Source organism: Phyllobates terribilis, unplaced genomic scaffold, assembly GCF_046119375.1.
Source record: "Phyllobates terribilis strain yellow unplaced genomic scaffold, ASM4611937v1 Scaffold_3__8_contigs__length_932513732, whole genome shotgun sequence".
Lineage (NCBI taxonomy): Eukaryota > Metazoa > Chordata > Amphibia > Anura > Dendrobatidae > Phyllobates > Phyllobates terribilis.
This window is the reverse complement of record NW_027362763.1, coordinates 501660715-501681920: the sequence shown is the minus strand read 5'-3', so window position 1 is coordinate 501681920 and position 21206 is coordinate 501660715. Positions and strand designations below refer to the sequence as shown.

The 21206-nt window shown below is 42.7% G+C and overlaps 1 protein-coding gene across 50 annotated transcripts in view; it reads left to right on the top strand.

Moving 5' to 3' along the window:
• TRDN (triadin) overlaps positions 1-21206 on the top strand; it is a 1346604-nt gene that overhangs the window by 1057741 nt on the left and 267657 nt on the right. For 46 of the 50 annotated variants that reach the window (XM_073675989.1, XM_073675970.1, XM_073675994.1 and 43 more), the window contains 3 exons: positions 12812-12895; positions 14090-14680; positions 14770-14838. In XM_073675989.1, coding sequence (XP_073532090.1) covers positions 12812-12895; positions 14090-14680; positions 14770-14838 — 744 coding nt within the window. The remainder of the gene's footprint in view (positions 1-12811; positions 12896-14089; positions 14681-14769; positions 14839-21206) is intronic. The other 4 variants (XM_073675958.1, XM_073675956.1, XM_073676006.1 and 1 more) reach the window with 4 other exon arrangements.

Sequence of the window (21206 nt, the reverse complement as noted above, 5' to 3'; positions counted from 1 at the left end):
ATTTGATTTAGATTTCTCTTTTGTTCATTCAGTTTGCATTTTGTTAATTGATAAAAATAAACTAAAAACACTTTTAGCTTTTTTCCACTCCTGCCTAAAAAGATTGAACAGTATTGTATACACTTACATTTTTAGTGAAAGCCGTATAAAAAAGCATGATGAGGTAGAAGAATCCAAGAAAACTAATTGCCAGCGGAATCAAAGAAATGTAACTTATTTTATTGACCTTTAATGCAATTTAAATGTATTATCAATCAATATTGATTATCAATAAAATATGAAAAAAATTCTTGTTTGCGTCATTTACAGACGCAGAAAAGAGTGGATATAGGCAGCAGCTACAAAGAGAGAAACACTAAGCCAAAAGCGTTACCTATTCTTACACAGGCTACACCACTCTTGCAGACATTCAGCTAGTCACTTGAACTTTAGTGTCTGCAGCATACCTCCCTGCTTTTAGTGAGTAATTTTTTTCATTTACGACCTTCTAAGTGGAAACAGAAAATACTCATTCTCCTTGTAGTTCCTAAATGGAGAGGGAGCATAGTGACAAAACAATCACTCCCTAATTCTAAATGAAGTGCCCATCCATGAGGTTTTATCAAGTCATTAAATGTAGGCTGGATTCTTTCCATACTTTCCCTCTATTTAAGTAGCACTGAAGGTAACGGTTGGGTCTCAGCATCAGATATAATCAGATCCTAGTTTAATTTTAATATAATTATTTGTTGACATTATAATTTCTTTCTTCTATCCCCTTGAAATAGCTTTTTGATGCTGTATTGTTTTCTTTAAAATCCTATAAAATTATTCTCTGCCTGAGTTTAGCTCCCACCAAGTTATTTTATTTTTGTTCTTTTTGGGGCCTTTGCTAATTTTCTGGATGGTTGCTTATCTATCTAGAGTTTATCTCTAGGTTTGTTGTTTAAATTTTGTTGAATTTCCCTTGTTGCTCGTACTGCTTGTGTGCAGTACAATCGGATTAATTGTCTACAACAAGTATTGCCTATGTAGAAGCAGTGAACACTTGTGGCAGCAATCTACAGCTACATTCTTCTGTGTCCATCAATTATTGGGTATTTGTCAGTAGGATCAACCCTCCAAAGCTGTCTATATGGGCATGTAGTTCATAGGAAGTTGAAAAAAATGATACTTTGATGTCTGTGATCCGATGTCTTATTCCAGCAGCAATCCATATTTTTCTCAATATATAAATGAGCTGTTAAGATCTATGAGCCAGAAAATAGATCTTCCTGAGAATCTACCTCCAGAGTTTATTTTAAAAGATAGCATTACCAGTGTGAGACATGTAATGACTGGCAGTCTGCTCTTCTGATCTAAATGTCGCACACTGGTAACTCTCTCTTTCATTTAAAATAAGCTCTGGAGGTAAATTCTCATGAGGATCTATACCCAGCCAAAGAAAACATAAGATAATCAAACAGCATGCAAGTAAAATTCTAAATTGGAACTAAAATGGAAAAAGAGCTAACAGAAACCATAAAAAAATTATAAATTGCCAGCAAAATCCAATACCTATATCTAGTTATATAATATATTCTAATAAACAATTTTTTAATGTGAATGTTTGAAACATTAGTTAAACATTGTCTCAAAATTATTATGCAATGACTGCTTCTGAAAAAGAAAGAAATGAAGAGTCCACAAAACTCAGGGAAAAAAATAATAAGCTCAACTGTGGAATCCAAGAAAAAAGGATTGCTGTTATCTAATTTAACCTAAAATCCTTAAACTACAAGTTTTCAAGCTATACTGGAAATGAAAATATCACTCATATTACCTTTGAAAAAGAAAAAGTAAAATCTTAATAAGGTAAAAAATATAATATATTGGAATCTGTTTTTAAACCATATGGTCCTATATTATCTAATCAGTCAATCCCTCTTAGTGCCCTCTACTACTGTTATAGTTTTAAAGTTTTGCTTTGATTTTTAGACATGAGTGAATCACTTCAAGTAGAATCAAATTTCTCTTGAATTTCAAGAAACATATTCCATAACTCAACTCCATAATTCAATTTCCTTTGTTATTTAATTTGTCTTTTATGTGATTTTTTAAGATTTTTAGTGATTTTCATGATTAATAAGTACTAAGAAGGGATTAAAAAATACACTAATTAATACTCATGTTAGATTCCTCTGGCCCTCAGTAGTCCTTCAAAAATAGTAAAATAGACTGAACAAATCCCGATTTACCGCATTTTCACCTTATACCAAAATGCAGTAGTTCCTCCCCATTGCTTAAAGTCCAAACCATATAACAAACGGCATAAAATACATCAGTGTTTTCCAACAATTTCCTTTTATAATTATATTTCAATCTTTACGTTAGTGTAGGCATTAGAATAATCTCATAGAATCAGCATTCATCATAATCACCATATTGAATAAAGGACACAGTCTCTGATGTAAGCAGGAAGGGCAAGGGAGAGTACCCTCAAAATGCCGCCCAGATGAAGACCTCAGACCATCAGACAGCATCTCTGTCTCTCTGTTTCTACTCATCTGCTTTTGCCTAGAGCATATGGACTGTTTGCACAACAGTCTGTGACCTGGACATATTTTATGCTGTTTGTAATATGGTTTGGACCCCAGTAATCATTGCAATATTAAGTCATTGTGGATGACTTGACCTTATACATTGTCATGACATTGTGAGGACTAGTGAGTGTCAAGTGCACCAAAGACCCAACCAGACCAATGGCACGAAGCAGATTGTAAGCCATTGAATGAAAACTGGACCAGTATAATGAAGCAGGAAAGGACCAAATTATGAAGTCTCTAGAGAATTGAGTATTATTGTGTTTAAATAGTTAGCCCTACACCTTGAGAGTCTCCAAAGCATTATACGGTGCATTCAATTTATTTTAAAAATAATATCCTTGACAGATTTACGCTAAACAACTGAATTAGAATTTTTTTTCATCACTCTTATCTTTACCTTTTTAACAAATACTATCAGTCTTGGTAGCTCTTATGCCTAATGTATAGATCCACTAAGTGACACAGGGATTTTATAGCATTACTATAACTTTGCACTAAGCTCAAAATAATTAACCTAAACTGGAAGAAAAGTATAAATATACAGTACAGACCAAAAATTTGAACACAGTTTCTCATTTAAAGATTTTTCTTTATTTTCATGACTATGAAAATTGTATATCACACTGAAGGCATCAAAACTATGAATTAACACATGTGGAATTATATACTTAACTAAAAAGTGTGAAACAACTGAAAATATTTCTTATATTCTATGTTCTTCAAAGTAGCCACCTTTTGCTTTGATGACTGCTTTGCACACTCTTGGCATTCTCTTGATGAGCTTCAAGAGGTAGTCACCGGAAATGGTTTTCACTTCACAGGTGTGCCCTGTCAGATCTAATAAGTGGGATTTCTTGCCTTATAAATGGGGTTGGGACCTTCAGTTGTGTTGTGCAGAAGTCTGGTGGATACACAGCTGATAGTCCTACTGAATAGGCTGTTAGAATTTGTATTATGGCAAGAAAAAAGCAGCTAAGTAAAGAAAAACAAGTAACCATCATTACTTTAAGAAATGAAGGTCAGTCAGTGCGAAAAAATTGGGAAAACTGTGAAAGTGTCCCCAAGTGCAGTTGCAAAAACCATCAAGCGCTACAAAGAAACTGGCTCACATGAGGACCGCCCCAGGAAAGGAAGACCAAGAGTCACCTCTGCTTCTGAGGATAAGTTTTTCCGATTCACCAGCCTCAGAAATCGCAGGTTAACAGCAGCTCAGATTAGAGACCAGGTCAATGCCACACAGAGTTCTAGCAGCAGACACATCTCTTCAACATCTGTTAAGAGGAGACTTTGTGCAGCAGGCCTTCATGGTAAAATAGGGGCTAGGAAACCACTGCTAAGGATAGGCAACAAGCAGAAGAGACTTGATTGGGCTAAACAACACAAGGAATGGACATTAGACCAGTGGAAATCTGTGCTTGGTCTGATCAGTCCAAATTTGAGATCTTAGTTTCCAACCACCGTGTCTTTGTGCGACACAGAAAAGGTGAACGGATGGACTCTACATGCCTGGTTCCCACCGTGAAGCATGGAGGAGGAGGTGTGATGGTGTGGGGGTGCTTTGCTGATGACACTGTTGGTGATTTATTCAAAATTGAAGGCATACTGAACCAGCATGGCTACCACAGCATCTTGCAGCGGCATGCTATTCCATCTAGCTTGCGTTTAGTTGGACCATCATTTATTTTTCAACAGAACAATGACCCCAAACACACCTCCAGACTGTGTAAGTGTGTCGCCCCAGGCCTGGATGCCACAAATTTGTAAGGCTGTGTCTGAGAGCAGGAGGGAGGATCTCTGGTCATGGACCATTTGCATGCCGCACCTCCTGTCCCAGGCCAGTAGGGGGAGCAGGCTGCCCCTATAAAAACTGGTACTGAGGGCAGGGTTAGAGAGACCAGGACCCACTTCTGAAGCATCCAGAAGGGTTCCCAGAAGCAGAGGGACAGGTCAGCCGCAGCTGAAGAGTCCAGGAGGCAAAGGAGGAGCAGAAAGCCAGGGACAGAGGCGACGAGAGCTGGTCCTGGCAGAGAGAAACTACATACCGGACACTGGGGTCTGAGGCTGTCAGGATTGCAAGTCCTGCAGCTGATCATCAACCCGCAAGGGATTTCAGGTACCTTGGCCAAGAAGCCTGGAGGTTCCACCACACAGAGGGACCGGTACAGCACGGAGAAGCTACAGGTACCTAAGGCCCGTGTCGCAAGCCATACAGGCATAGTACACGGCAAGCTCAGGGACGTGGGCTATTATATCACCAAAGGGGGAGATAGTCAGCAAGGGCAGAGAGAGAACGGTAGGCCTACCCACTCACCCTGACCAGTGGAGCTTGCCTGAATGCCCTCAGACACCCAGGTCCATTCCTACCCTGTTCTCCTGTTGGGTCTATGATAATATCAGTAAAAGACCCTGGACTGCATTATTGGACTCTGTGTGGTTACTACTGCGCCTGCACCTGCACCATCACCCCCAGCATACTATCACACTGCCCTGAGTCTACACTCCTCCCGTGGGGAGTTGTACTATTCCCTGCTGCATCCCCAACACCAGCTTCAGCGGTTTTCCTTGCAGCGGCGGTCCTCCCTGACCGCAACCCACGGGTGGCGTAGTCGGACATTACCTAAAACACATCATTAACTACCACTGGTCTGACCACCCTGAGCCACGGGACCGGGTCGCCACTACTACTCCCAGCATTGCCCTGAAGACCGGTCTCGAGTGCCCCCACGGCCCAGGGGGCGAGTCAGCTTTGGTGTAGTCGGCAGGATTGTGACCAACCCGCCAGAAACGGGTATTGCGTGCCTGAAAAAGACTGTACACGTACTTTAAAAAGGAGTTTCCCACCATCCGGAGCCGTTTCCCGCCGTTTTCAGCTGTCTCCCGCCATCTTCAGCAGTTTTCCCGCCATCTTCAGCCGTTTTCCCGCCATCGGACGCCATCTTCAGGACACAGCGCGGGAAGAAGAGGGGCTTGGGCGTCCAAAGTGCGCGAGACTTGAAGCCCCGCCCTACGCACCAACGCTGCGCAAGGTCCTGGAAGGGAGAGAGAGCGACGTTGACGTCACCAGGACACGATGCAAGGTCCTCAAACGGAGCAGCACCAGCGGAGCCGCGGCCTACAGAAGAGGATCGTCGGAAGGTAGGCCACGCTTAACTAGGGGGGAGGAAGATGACAGACACGGAGGGGCCTTCTACAACCAGCGGGACTGCAGCAGCGGTGATGCCATTCTCTATGCCCTACATCCCCGGAGCAGCCTGGCTACCCCAATACTCAGGGGACCCTCATACCTTAACTGACTTTAGGGAAAGACTGCACAGTTTATTCAAAGTTTATCCCCTGACAGAAGAACAGAAAGTGAGCATTCTGACGGGGCAGCTCACCGGTGCAGCCCAGCGGGAAGTGAAATCATGGACAGATGAAGAGAAAAAGACAGTAAAGGACATTCTGACCCGGCTGCAGAGTACCTTTGATACCCGTACCTCAGCAGAAATCAAAATGCGGTTCTATGGCTGTAAGCAGCGGGCCCAGGATAGTATCAGAGACTATGCCTTGAACCTGCAAGGAGCCCTGAGAGCTATCAAACAAGCTGACCCTGGTAGCGTGCAGGACTCTGATAAACTGTTGACTGACCAGTTCATAGAAGGTCTGCTGTCCAGCGCCCACAGAACTCAGCTGCGCCTCATGGCCCGAAAGAACCCTGATTTGACTTTTGCGCAGTTCAAGGATCGGGCCATCCGGGTGCTCAGAGAACCTGCAGCAGGTGGCGCTGTACCTTCCCGGCGCCCTGCCATCACTCACCACCAGGGGGCAGCGCCCTACCCCGCAGACCTTGTGGGGGCTGATGCACAGGCCCTAAATCCATCCCAGCCTGCAGACCTGCACCATCAGGTCCAGGAGCTAACAAAGAGTGTGGCTGCATTAACCAGGACCGTACAGTCGTTGCAGGTGGAACCTTCAAGACCAATCGAGCTGGCTTCCAGTCCGGAGGATGTCCCATGGTGTCGACAGAGGAGGATCCAGCCGTTCAGAGGGAGGCCCGCCGACCGCTACGCTGAGGATGGACAGCCGAATTGCTGCCGTTGCAGTCAGCCAGGACATATAGCAAGGTACTGTACTTTAAATGGGTCCGACCTGGGGCAGAGGGCCAACCCCCAGGCATAAGGTCATCAGGCCCGTCTAATTGGCGTGATACGTACGTGGGAGGATGCCCGGTCTTACCCGTAGTGCTGGACGGTATCCCCATGAGTGCACTGCTGGACATCGGGTCTCAAGTGACTACCATCCCCTACGTACTTTTCAAGCGGTACTGGAGTGACGCTGACATAACCCGCTACCCAGACGATGACTTAATCATCATTGCCAGCAATGGCCAACCCGTGCCACAGGTGGGGTTCAGAGAGATGACCATCAAGATTGGTAAGGTGGAACTGCCGGCACAGGGAGTGATCATTGTGGACATTGACCGTCGTGAAAGTCACCCTAAAATAACTGTGGGTACTAATGTAATTGAAAACTGTCTTTCAGAAGTAATTGTGATTTTACAGCAGGTGGCGATGAATGCGAGATCCAGCCAAAAGAGGGTCCTCCAGAAAGAGATAAGAGCCCTGATGAGACGGCAGCAGGTAGAACTGTCTGGTGGTGAGATCGGTAGCGTAAGAATGAGTGACCCATTCCCCATTTCCATGCCTCCCAAAAGTGAAATGATGATCTGGTGTCGGACTGCAATCGGGTTGAGAGGCAGAGACTGCCAAGCCAAGGTAGAACCCGTGTACTCAGACAGCAGGCCCACCATTTTGACAGCCCCGGGGTGGTTGATGTCCGTCATGGGAGGGTGCCCATTCGCATTCTCAACATTGGGGAGAGGGAGGTACACCTACCCAGGTAGGCTACACTTGCCAAACTGTTTGCTGTTGAGCACAAAGCTATCAGGGCAGTGGAAACGTTGCCTCCATCTCCACAGGCGGAGGGTAATGGCTCCCAGAAACAAAAGGAGGACTGGTGCCAGAAACTCAATGTGGGTGCTGACTCCACTCCCCTGCACCAAAAACAAGGAGTCTACCGGGAGGTTCAGGAGTACGAGAGAATTTTTAGTAAGCACCCACTAGACTTCGGCAGAGTAAAAGGGATAGAACACCATATCCCCACGGGGAGCCACCCACCAATAAAAGAGAGACACAGGCCTGTACCCCCTGCACATTATCAGAACGCTAAGGGTATGCTGAGAGAAATGAAAGAAGCTAGAGTCATTAGAGATAGCTGTAGCTCCTGGGCAGCTCCCTTAGTTCTGGTAGAAAAGAAAGACGGCACCATGAGAATGTGCGTGGACTATAGACAAATCAACCGTATCACCCACAAAGACGCATATCCACTGCCTAGAATAGAGGAGTCTTTAGCCGCACTAAAATCAGCTAACTTCTTTTCTACTTTGGACCTTACTAGCGGGTACTGACAGGTTCATGTGGCAGAGGCTAACAAGGAGAAGACCGCCTTCACCACCCCGATGGGACTGAGCGAGTTCAACTGTATGCCCTTCGGGCTCTGCAACGCACCAGGGACCTTCCAGAGGCTTATGGAATGCTGTCTAGGGCACCGAAACTTCGAGACGGTCCTCCTTTACCTGGAAGATGTGATCGTCTATTCGAAGACTTACGAGGACCATCTAAAGCACCTGGCCGAGGTGTTCGAAGCCCTGCCGGGCTATGGCCTGAATGTGAAACCATCAAAGTGTCACCTGTTGAAACCAAAGGACCAGTACCTAGGGCACGTGGTAAGTGCGGAAGGAGTAGCCCCCGACCCTGACAAGGTCACAGCAATCAAGAGCTGGCCAAGCCCCTCGAACATCAAGGAGGTGAGGCAATTCCTCAGGTTGGTAGGCTACTACCGAAGGTTCATCCCCGGGTTTACTAAGATGGCAGCTCCTATGCAGGACCTCCTGATAGGACAGTCTAAGTCCAGAAGCCAAAAGCCACCCTTCAAGTGGGATAAACCGGAAGAGGAGTCCTTCCGTCAGTTGAAGATGGCCCTCACAGGGGATGAGATCCTGGCCTACCCTGATTATGGCAAGCCTTTTATTCTCCACACAGACACCAGTAATGTGGGGCTGGGAGCCGTAGTGTCACAGAACCAACAGGGCAGAGAAAGGGTGATCGCGTATGCCAGCCGGAAGCTGAGGCCCACTCAAAGAAACCCGGAGAACTACAGCTCCTTCAAGCTAGAATTCTTGGCAGTGGTGTGGGCCGTCACAGAACGGTTTAAGCATTACCTGGCCTCCGCAAAGTTCACAGTGTACACGGACAATAACCCGTTAACACATCTGGACAATGCAAGATTAGGTGCCCTAGAACAGCGGAGGATGGCCCGGCTATCCAATTATGACTTCACAATCAAATACCAGCAGAAACAACGCCAATGCAGACGCCCTATCAAGAATGCCCCACCTACCTGAAGGAGAAGACGACTCGGAAGATCTGGAGGAAATAGAGCTCCCTGCTTTCCACCGGTATGGGGCCACTCAGCTTTCTCACCGGGTAAGAGACAAGGACTTAACCACCGTCATGTTCAATCCCTTACCCCAACACAGCTGGGCTGAAACGCAAGATAGCGATCCTGCAATATGCCTGGTGAAAGACATGTTAACCCAGGAAGACCCTAGCCCTGGCCCGGACGCTCCAGAGGAAGCCAAGCAAATATGGAAGGAGAAAAGCAGGCTAATCCTCTACGAGGGCAAACTGTGCAGAAGGCTTGTCAATCACCGGACGCACGAGCTAACCTGGCAGATAGTGGTCCCAAGGCGAGATGCAGCAATGGTCCTGGAGGCCTACCATGACAGAGCAGGACACTTCGGGTGGAAGAAACTGGAGTTCCTACTGAGAGAGCGGTTCTACTGGGGCGGCATGAGAAGGGCCATCGAGAAGTGGAGCAGGGACTGCGGCCCATGTCACATCAGAAGGAAGGACCATACCAGCCAGCAGACACCCTTGAGGCCCATCATCACCAGGCAGCCTCTTGAGCTGGTAACTCTGGACCATGTGAAATTGGCTCCAAGCCGGTCGGGCTACGTCTATGCCCTGACAATTGTGGACCATTACTCCCGGTTTCTGGTAGTAGTTCCTGTTAAAGACCTGACTGCCCAAACTGCGGCCAGAGCCTTCCAGCAACACTTCTGCCATCCACATGGGTATCCGGAACAGATCTTGACCGATCAAGGTCCAGTGTTTGAGGCTGAAGTATTCCTGGAGTTCTGCAACCTCTACGGCTGTAGGAAGATTCGGACAACGCCTTACCACCCGCAGACCAACGAGCTGTGTGAGAAGATGAACAATATCGTCATTGATCTCCTCAACACATTACCCCTGGAAGAACGCAGCCTGTGGCCAGAGAAGCTGCCAAACCTGATTGACTTGAACAGCCATATCCCGGTGAATGCTACAAATTGCACCCCGGCTTAGCTGATGCGAGCAAGACCAGGTAAGCTGCCGATCGACCTGGAAATGGGAGTACTGACACCTGAGGACACCTCCCCAGATGCGGACTGGGATACGGAACGGCGGCTACAGTACAAGAAGGTACAGGAGAGTGTGGAGAGGAGTCTGGCTCAAGCGAGAGAAAAGCAAGAGAGGCTCTTCAACCAACACGCCCCTGCTGGTCCCCTGGAACCTGGTGAGCAGGTCCTGAAGCGGCAGAGAAGGCTTCACAAGCTGGATGACCAGTGGAAGAGAGACCCATACACAGTACTGCAGTCTGACCATGACAACCCGAAGGTATGTGTGATTACCAAGGATGGAGGAGAAACCACTAGCACCATCTCCAGAGACCACCTAAAACGGTGCCCCGAGCAACTACAGAGTCCAAGTGAAGATCAAGATGACCTTGAACCCACAATGGACAAGGAAGAGATGATCAGTACAGTTCTCGGAGAGTTCCCCCGGACCTGGACTCAGGTAAATGGTGCAATAGTGGTACCCGTCCTACACTTCCTTCAGCCTACCCAGAAGGAGCCTGCAGGAGGACAGGAAGAACAAGAAGAGCAAGCGGCACCAGAGGCGGAAGAACCCACGCCTGCAGCCCAGGAGAGTCTAACCTCTGGTGAGAGCGAGCCTGCCATGCCCGCGGTAAGCCAAAGGAGCTGCAGACAGCTGCCTGCCCTGCCTGTACACTCAGCTAGTAGCTGTACCCTCAATGATAGTGAGGAAAGCCAGGTTAGACCACCACCAGACAGTGGGCTACGGAGGTCAACCCGGAGCACTAGGGGTCAGATGCCAGCTCGCTGGAAGATCTAAATGTAAAATGTATATATTTAATGTGTTATGTTTGTACCCTGGTTATTAATACTGTTTTCCAGTTTTTCATAGTGACAAATGGACTAAAAGGTTATGAACTTTGAGTAATCGGGACTTCCTTGTAAATATGTTCGGAGCCTAACGAAAGGAAAGAATAAAGACTGTCAAGGACTCGGGGCAAGGACAGACCCCCACCTGGTTAAGGCTCCCGTTGTGTTGGTGAAATGGACACCCGGTCACGGATCATACTGTGACCCTCTTCTTTTGTTGGTGAAATGGACACCCGGTCACAGGCCATACTGTGACCTAAAGAACTCAATATGTGGTGATGTTTGCTGTTTTCTTCTCTGTTATGTTTATGTTATAATTTCTACCCTGTATCGTGTTTCTCGTTTAGTCCCGGAGTACTAAGCTTTCCTAGGGGGGAATGTGTCACCCCAGGCCTGGATGCCACAAACTTGTAAGGCTGTGTCTGAGAGCAGGAGGGAGGTTCTCTGGTCATGGACCATTTGCATGCCGCACCTCCTGTCCCAGGCTAGTAGGGGGAGCAGGCTGCCCCTATAAAAACTGTACTGAGGGCAGTGTTAGAGAGACCAGGACCCACTTCTGAAGCATCCAGAAGGGTTCCCAGAAGCAGAGGGACAGGTCAGCCGCAGCTGAGGAGTCCAGGAGGCAAAGGAGGAGCAGAAACCAAGGGACAGAGGCGACTAGAGCGGTCCTGGCAGAGAGAAACTACATACCGGACACTGGGGTCCGAGGCTGTCAGGATTGCAAGTCCTGCAGCATATCATCAACCCGCAAGGGATTTCAGGTCCCTTGGCCAAGAAGCCTGGAGGTTCCACCACACAGAGGGACCGGTACAGCACGGAGAAGCTTCAGGTACCTAAGGCCCGAGTCGCAAGCCATACAGGCATAGTACACGGCAAGCTCAGGGACGTGGGCTATCATACCACTAAAGGGGGAGATAGTCAGCAAGGGCAGAGAGAGAACGGTAGGCCTACCCACTCACCCTGACCAGCGGAGCTTGCCCGAATGCCCTCAGACACCCAGGTCCATTCCTACTTTGTACTCCTGTTGGGTCTATGATAAGATCAGTAAAAGACCCTGGACTGCATTATTGGACTCGGTGTAGTTACTACTGCGCCTGCACCATCACCCCAAGCATCCTATCACACTGCCCTGAGGCTACACTCCTCCCATGGGGAGTTGTACTATTCCCTGCTGCATCCCCAACACCAGCTTCAGGGGTCTGCCTTGCCGCGGCGGTCCTCCCTGACCGCAACCCACGGGTGGCGTAGTCGGACATTACCTAAAACACATTATTGACTACCACTGGTCTGACCACCCTGAGCCACGGGACCGGGTCGCCACTACTACTCCCAACATTGCCCTGAAGACCGGTCTCGAGTGCCCCACGGCCCAGGGGTCGAGTCATAAGGGCTATTTGACCAAGAAGGAGAGTGATGGGGTGCTACTCCAGATGACCTTGCCTCCACAGTCACCAGACCTGAACCCAATCGAGATGGCTGGGGTGAGCTGGACTGCAGGGTGAAGGCAAAAGGGCCAACAAGGGCTAAACATCTCTGGGAACTCCTTCAAGATTGTTGGAAGACCATTTCCGGTGACTACCTCTTGAATCTCATCAAGAGAATGCCAAGAGTGTGCAAAGCAGTCATCAAAGCAAAAGGTGGCTACTTTGAAGAACCTAGAATATAAGACATATTTTCAGTTGTTTCACACTTTTTTGTTAAGCATATAATTCCACATGTGTTAATTTATAGTTTTGATGCCTTCAGTGTGAATGTACAATTTTCATAGTCATGAAAATACAGAAAAATCTTTAAATGAGAAGGTGTGTCCAAACTTTTTGTCTGTACTGTAATTAGTTCAATTAACTTACAAAATATAATGATATACACATTCACTGTATTCTATTGTGTGTGCTTTGAAAATTTGTATATATTTTTTCAGAGACACCAGGTAAAAAACTTGAAGAGCCAACAGAACCCAAGAAAAAACATGAATTACATGAATTTCCAGAAGAACAAAAGAAGGGTACCGAGATAATTTTATGATATGACCTAATAATTATTTTAGATTAAATTAATCTCATAATTACATAGTAAATATCTCAGTAGTAAAGCTTGGAGAGTCAGCAGAACCAAAGAAAAAAAATTTGAATTGTCAGTATTATTACTGTAGGTAATAACAAAATAATACTGTAAGTGTTGGTGGCTCGTATGCCTAACGTATAGATCCACTTAGTGGCACAGGGATTTTATAGCATTATTATAACTTTGCGCTAAAGTCAAAATAATTAGCCTAAACTGCAAGAAAATATTACCTAATTATTACATGATACAATAATTATTATATGATACAATATCTTTTAGGGCCTGTATCCTATTGTTTCCTATAATTTTAAAAAAAGTTATATGCAGTTTGCTCATATTATTTTTTTAACTTTTAAATGTTTTTTTTTCTACTAAAGAAAGCAATAACTTAACATGAAAATATGCTATCACTAATTGATGTAGGAGAGTCTTACTTCTGGATTAACCATCAATCCATATATAGCTTGCAAAAGCTATGTTCCTGGCCGCCATTGTACAGGGGTCTACAGCACAGGCTCTATCACTTAAATGAAGCTGTGCCAAAGTTATCTTCAAAGTTGATGGTTGCAAGCTCTGTTGGGCTGGTGAAGTGTCCCGTAGATCTCTGCCACTTTGTACTCTAGACCAAAGGATACTATAAGTCATACTTTTATGATTATTATGATGTGTCATAATTTAAATGTATAGCATACCACAACATTGTATGATGCAAATGCTAAACTTTTTACTTAATTATTTTTGAGAAGTTAGTACAAAACTATTGATAGCTTGAAAAAAAGTGATTTTTCTTTATGTATTAATGAAATGTACACAGGGTATTGAAGACCATGTTCTTTTTGGAGAAAAATGTTCCCCTGACCTCCAAGCTTGCTTTAATGTTTGCATGGTCTCAAAGACTTAAACTGAGCAAGATGTGCACATGTATGACAACCTCCCCATTCTGTTTCTGTTTGGTTGTAGCCATTAATGGCCTTTACACTTGTCAATTGTAAGGGTCAAGAGACCCCAGTATACCCACATTATATGCAATATGGACATCCACAAATCAGACATTAATTACATATTCTATCAATGTTTTAAATGTCTAAATCTAAAATACATTAAAGAGACAACAAATGTGACATTCTCTATGCAGCAGAATCTAAGAAAATACATAAAAAGCCAACAGCACTCAAAAAGAAGCAAGAAGAGCGAACAGAACCAAAGGAAATACACGAGGAACCAACAGAACCCAAGAAAAAACATAAAGAGACAGTAGAACCCAAGAAAAAGCTTGCTGAGCAAGCAGAACCCAAGAAAAAATATATTAAGCCAACAGAACACAAGAAAATGCGTGACCTGCCAGTAGAATCTAAGAAAAAGCATGGGGAACTAGAAAAAACTATCAGAAAAGATAAAGAACCATTAGAATCAAAGGTGAAACAAAAAGAATCAGCAGAGACCAAGCTTAAATCTAAAGAGTCAACAGAATCCAAGAAAAGGCATGAAGAGCTACCTGTTACCAAGAAAAAACATGAAGAGCTAGTAGAACCCAAGAAAACAGATGCCAAGCCAGCAGAACCTTTCAAAAGACAAGAAAAGCCAGCAGAGCCCAAGAAAAAGCATGTAGAGACAGCAGAGTCCAAGAAAAAGCCTAAAGAATTAGCAGAACCAAAGAAAAAACATGAAGAGTTAGTAGAATCTAAGAAAAAACAAGAAATACCATCAAAATCCAAAAAAGACAAAGGTACATTACTTGTCAAATTGTAAACATTATCGCAAAACATTTTATTAACTATAATTTTTATAGAATTGTGTGTAAAATATGTTCATCAGCAGACACTTCAGTGAAACACGAAGAGCCAGCAGAACCCAAGAAAAAACATGAACATATACCTATAATAGGTAACAAGAAACATTAATTGATAGTCTCAAAATGTATTATTATTCAACATTCTTTGAACTTATAATCCATTTATGTTATAACGACCTCAGTGAAAAAGTATTACAAAACATCAGAACCCAAGAAAATAGATAAATTGCTAACAGGACCCAAAAAAGGTAAATACCAGTTACTTTATGAGGCTTGATGTACAGCAATCATGCAGATTACATAACGTACTGTGGATTCATATATATATGATAATGTAAAAAAGTATTGTCACCCCAGCCTTGGGTCCTGATGCCCTTATCTTAGTCAGGGGGGAGGGGCAAGAATAAGACATTTCGACAGAATCTCTGTAGAAGCAGAGAGACATATGATAGCAGGATTCTCTGGTGGTTATATTAGAGATGAGTGGATTTTCCCCCAAAATTTGATTTGCGGCAAATAAATGTGTATGGCCCTCAGTACTAGAAAGGAGAGATAACAAGACAGTTGGAGAAACAGAAAGTGGCAGGTGTGAGAGACAGTACATGAAGGAGACAGAACCTTTGGAGATAAAAGTGCGTTGGTGAAAAAAAGTAGATGGAAGGGTATTTTGTGGGGAAAGGTATTAGGCTTTTAGGGATGCATTCAGGGGGCAATGGGTAGACATTAATTGGCAGGGAACTATGTTGGAACAAAAGAGAGATGGTGAAGACATAATCCAGTAGGAACTTTGTTGGAAAATTGGGTGAGTGAGTCACTTTGTAATAAAAGAAAGGAACTAGAAGGTGGCAGGAGGGGGAAATAAGAAGAACAAACCTGGCAGGGGCTCTGGAAAAGCAGGGAAAACAGAAAATGTGCCAGGGTGTACGACAAAAAATGGAAGAAATTTGTGGGGGAAAAAGTCACTGTAGAAACAGTGACATATTCAGGAGAGGGCTCGTGCTCTGTGGAAGGGTAGGGGATGAGATTAGATGGGCATGTACTCTAGGAAATTCAATAAAGGATAAATTAGGTAAGCAGTGGCTCCAGGTGGCAAGGAAGAGATTAAAAAAAACAGCTTGAGAACCTTTCTCACACTGCCACTCACCATTAGAAGACAAAAACTGTGGAAGGGCCTGCATCACTGTTTCCTCCTTCCATATTCCTATCTTGTGATCTTGTGACTTTTGCATCATGTGCCTCTACTGTTGACTAAAAGTTGCTTTTGCGAGAGAATATAGTTAATTTTGGTGAAAGGCCTTTAACCAAAGTATACCCATATTTCTACCAAAATTACAAATTATGGGACCAAAGATGTTAATCAGCTGGCATTTGTGGGCATACCCCTTCCTTTTATCCATGTGTCCTGTCCCCTGGGGGCAGTACAATCTGTATTGTCCTTGTGGTGACCCTGGCTGCAACTCTTGTGTTTAGAGATGCCTCTGATCCTGACAATTTAGCCCAGTATTTAAGCAGTTTAACAGTCCAAGGTTTTTTTCATTTACCCAATTACCCTATACGAACACGAATTTATGTGCCCATAGATTGTCACGGCAGACAAGGGACCAGTGAAAGTGCCTCTTGGTCTGCCATCTTAATTCTACAATTAGGCCTTTCCTCAGCAGCACTTAATAAAATAACACTGATAGGTCAATACACTACAGTCCTTTCTATGTTTTAACAAAAAAAGGTAAAAACAAGTCTAATAAAAAAGGCATATGATAGCAATACTGGTGAAACGATATCAATGTTGTCTTTCAGCGCAGCACTTGGTATCAGCCCCTAGTAATTTGGGACTACCTATACCTAGCTCGGAGGCAGTTACACATTTATATTCCTTGGAATGCTAATATTGGGCCATAACCAGCGGAAGTAAAATGTTTCCCCATATCAATCTTAATATTTAAACTTACACTGCATCCTTGAGCTTGGTAATATCCAAAGTTAATTTGTTGATCATTACCACAATGCATTTCAAATACCATAGGGACCATCTGAAAGGGGATATCTGGGACTTTAAAAAAAAGTGCCTAAACACTAACAGGCATGTAGTTGCTAACCTAACAGAGGCAACTACCTGACTGTTTTACCCAGAGCTGGTCATTGACTGCTCCTGCCAGAGATTCAGCTGCTCCCTGTCAACAGAGCAGCGGATTCTCTTATTGTCGACAGGGCGGGACTACTGGTATCATGCTGATTGACAGTTGGCTTCCCCCAATTAAGCAACAAAGAGCCGGCTGTCAATCAGCATGACACCAGTAGTCCTCCCTGTCGATAGGAAAGGAAACTGCCGCTTTGTTGACGTGACATCAGTGGATGTCTGAGACTGTTCTGTGCTGGCGGAGAATGGTGTCGGGCACAACAGGCAGGTAGGTAGCAAGCAACTACCTGCCTGTTGGTGCTTAGGTACATTTTTTGTTTTTCACAAAGATCCGGATATCCCCATGAGCTAATATACCACACCACTGTCTGGAAATGGGAAGGGCACAATTGCTTTAGCTTTTCATTCTTTAACCTTAATATAAAATGGTTCATGTGTATTGGTTAATTATTATACTTATGTTATAGTACTTATCATGACATTATTATTTTTTTCAAGATTATTATTGATTTATTTGTTTAATATAATAAAAACAAGTTAACATAATAAAAGGGTAATTAATATGAAGATAGGGTAATGATGGTTCGTTTATAATGAATAAGGAGATAAGGACAATGAACAAAATGAAGGTCCATCATAATTTGTCAATTTAGGTTAAACATGAAATATGTTATATCATTATGAGCATGACCTAATTGTGAATTACAGAGTGTAATACAAAGATTAAGGTATATTCAATAAAATGAAATAATTATATTGTAAGTTTCAACTGATTTATAGGTACAGAAAGGATATAATTTTATTATTTATGGAGGTTTTGGCTGAAGTAGAAACACTTTATTACAATGTTGCCATCTTTTGTGGTACCACCATAATGAGTTGGTAATATTGGCATGAATTTGTTCAAAACAATTATGAAGAAAGAGGTTTTCAATTATTTTTATAATAGTGAAGATGGAAGGAGTCCTCCATTTTAACGCTATTGGATTTTTAACCACTAAAATATGTGAATCATAATTGGTTTATAAGTTAATGAAATTAGTTCTAAATTTAGATAAGGAATGCTGTCTGAGGGGGATATTTATGTTTATTTTTGTAATTTGACTGATTAGTGAAGATATTTCTTCCAAGAATTTTATCAACTTAGGGCAACGCCAGAAAATATGAAGTAAATAACTTTTTAAACTGCTTCCTCTCCAACAAAGTGAAAAATAATTTGCATATGCTTCAGATTATCTGTTTGGAGTAAGATTCCACCTTATTAAGATTTTATAGCAGGATTCATGCAACATGTACAAATATTTGGGGAAAATAAGTATTTGATACATTGCCGATTTTGCAAGTTTTCCCACCTACTAAGAATGGAGAGGTCTGTAATTATTATCGTAGGTACGCTTCAACTGTGAAAGACAGAATCTTAAATTAATATCCAGAAAATCACATTACATGACTTTTACATAATTAATTTGCATTTTATTGCATGAAATAAGTATTTGATACAACAGAAAACAGAACTTAATATTTGGTACAGAAACCTTTGTTTGCAATTACAGAGGTCAGACGTGTTCTGTAGTTTGCATATACTGCAGCAGGGATTTTTGCCCACTCCTCCATACAGATCTTCTCCAGAACTTTCAGGTTTCAGGGCTGTCGAGTTTCAGATTACTCCAAAGATTTTCTATTGGGTTCTGGTCTGGAGACTGGCTAGGCCACTCCTGGACCTTGAAATGCTTCTAATGCAGCCACTCCATAGTTGCCCTGGCTGTGTGTTTCTGGTCATTGTCATGCTGGAAGACGCAGCCACCACTCATCTTCACTGCTCTTACTGAGGGACCCCATCCATCCTCCCTTCAATACGGTGCAGTTGTCCTGTACCCTTTGTAGAAATGCACCCCAAAATATGATGTTTCCCTCATCATGCTTCACGGTTGGGACGGTGTTCTTGGGGTTGTACTTATCCTTCTTCCTCTAAACACAGCAAGTGGAGTTGATACCAAAAAATTATATTTTGGTCTCATCTGACCACAAGACCTTCTCTCATACCTTTTCTTGATCATCCTGATGATCACTGGCAAACTTCAAATGGACCTAGGCATGTGCTGGAGTGAGCAGGAGGACCTTATGTGCCCTTCAGGTTTTTAATCCTTGATGGCATAATGTCTAATGGAAATGTTTGAGACCTTGATCCCAGCTCTCTTCAGGTCATTGGCCAGGTCCTTCCATGTAGGTCTAAGCTGTTTTCTTACCTTTCTCAAAATCATCCTTACCCCATGAGGTGAGATCTTGCATGGAGCCCCAGACTGACAAAGATTGGCAGTCATCTTGTGTTTCTTCCATTTTCTAATAATTGTGCCAACAGTTATTGCTTTCTCACCAAGCTGCTTGCCTATTGTCCTGTAGCTCATTCCAGCCTTGTGCAGGTCTACAATTTTGTCCCTGGTGTCCTTAGACAGCTCTTTGGCCTTGGCCATAGTGGAGAGGTTGGAGTTTGATTGATTGAGTGTGGACATGTATATTTTATACAGGTAATGAGTTCAAACAGGTGCAATTAATACAGGTAATGTGTGCAGAGTGAGAGGGTTTCTTAAAGAAAAACTAACGGGTCTGTAAGAGCCAGAATTCTTTTTGGTTGGTAGGTGATCAAATACTTATTTCATGCAATAAAATGTAATTTAATTATTTAAAAATCATACATTTATGTTTTATATTTTTAGATTCTGTTTCTCACAGTTGAAGTGTATCTATGATAAAAACTACAGATCTCTCCATTCTTTGTAGGTGGGAAACCTTGCAAAGTCGGCAGTGTATCAAGTATTTATTTTCCCCATTGTTTATATTAGTTAGGCTTCTTTGCCATTGTTCTGTAGTGAACGTCTTTTTGAGGTCTTTTTCACAGTTGTTTAAATTAGGTTTTTATTTTAAGAATTCCGTAGCTTCATCAAAATAGTCATATAAATTCCTTGTTCTCCAGATTAATTTGGGTTGCTTAATAAAATGCTTATGATTTCTGTTAACAAATTTATAAATTCAAGGAATTTCAAAGTATTTTTTCTCGTTTTTCATAGAGTTAAAAAATACTATCAGGATATTGTGATTCACTTTAAGATCATGAAATTAAATATAGTCTTTTCCATTATGAATGTCTTTAATTTTTGTTATACCAAGCGTTTTCCATATGGGTAGATTGGGATCCTTATTAAAAATTTCTATAAAAGATAAAGATACATTTTTAATTTGTTCATATATGGAAGTTTGCTTTCGACGTTCAGCCAATTTCCTCCAAACATAAAGAGTGGTTGTTAATGTGTAGGATTGGAAAATGTGGATTTATTATGTAATTTAAGCAATAATGATTTGATGAGTTTATATTTAGAGATGTTTCTATTCTGATCTTGTCATTGCTTTAGGACAAGTTATAACACTAACACAATAAAATTAAATGGTCTTAGGTTCAGTTCCATGATGAATTTATGGGAAACAAGAGTTTGAACCTTTACATTTTTCCATTTATTGAGATCAGTCATGGCATGACAAACACTAGTATGCTCCTTGTACTGTAATTGCATGGCTAATAATATTATGTAATTTTAGGGGGGGTCTATACCCTGTAACATAGCTACAGTCATTTCCTGATGTGATGCCTCTTCTCCAAAGTGTGGCCTTACTTTGCTTTAAAAATGTATTCACTTCTTATTTTATTAACCACAAAGTTTAGTCTTCTCACAGTAATATTGTCATCACAGAGTAGTTTCCAAAGTTTTTTTTATTTTTAGGAGCAAAGACTAAGCTCACTACACTAACCTTTTAAATCTAAATCCACTGATCAAGGCAAAGTGGCCTGTTGGCTTCCGCTGGGGCACAAGCAGAGGGGGCATATGGCTCAATATCCCAGCCTTTATGTATGCTCCTGGATAAAACACACACCTGAAAGGGCTTGAACTAAGTACCTATTGCAAATAAATAAAAACAGGTGATAAAGAGTAAAAGAAAATGGGCTTTCTACTATTTGTAAAAGGAGGTTTTGTGAAGAAATGAGTTAAAGTTAAATTCCTTGTGAGCAGAATGTAAGAAGTCTAAATGTTATATTATCTGTCAGGACCTAATACCAATTATAGAATATCAAAATAAATATCCTAATAAAGAAGTAAAAAATAAATCAATATATATAAAATCAATAAGTACCGTTATTCAAACTAGTGGACCCTCTTCCTATTGAAAGAAATAAAGTTGGATCAAAAATGGCTGACTTCAAAACGGCCGCCATGGTCACCACCCATCTGGAAAAGTTTTCCCCCTCCCATATACTAATGTGCCACAAACAGG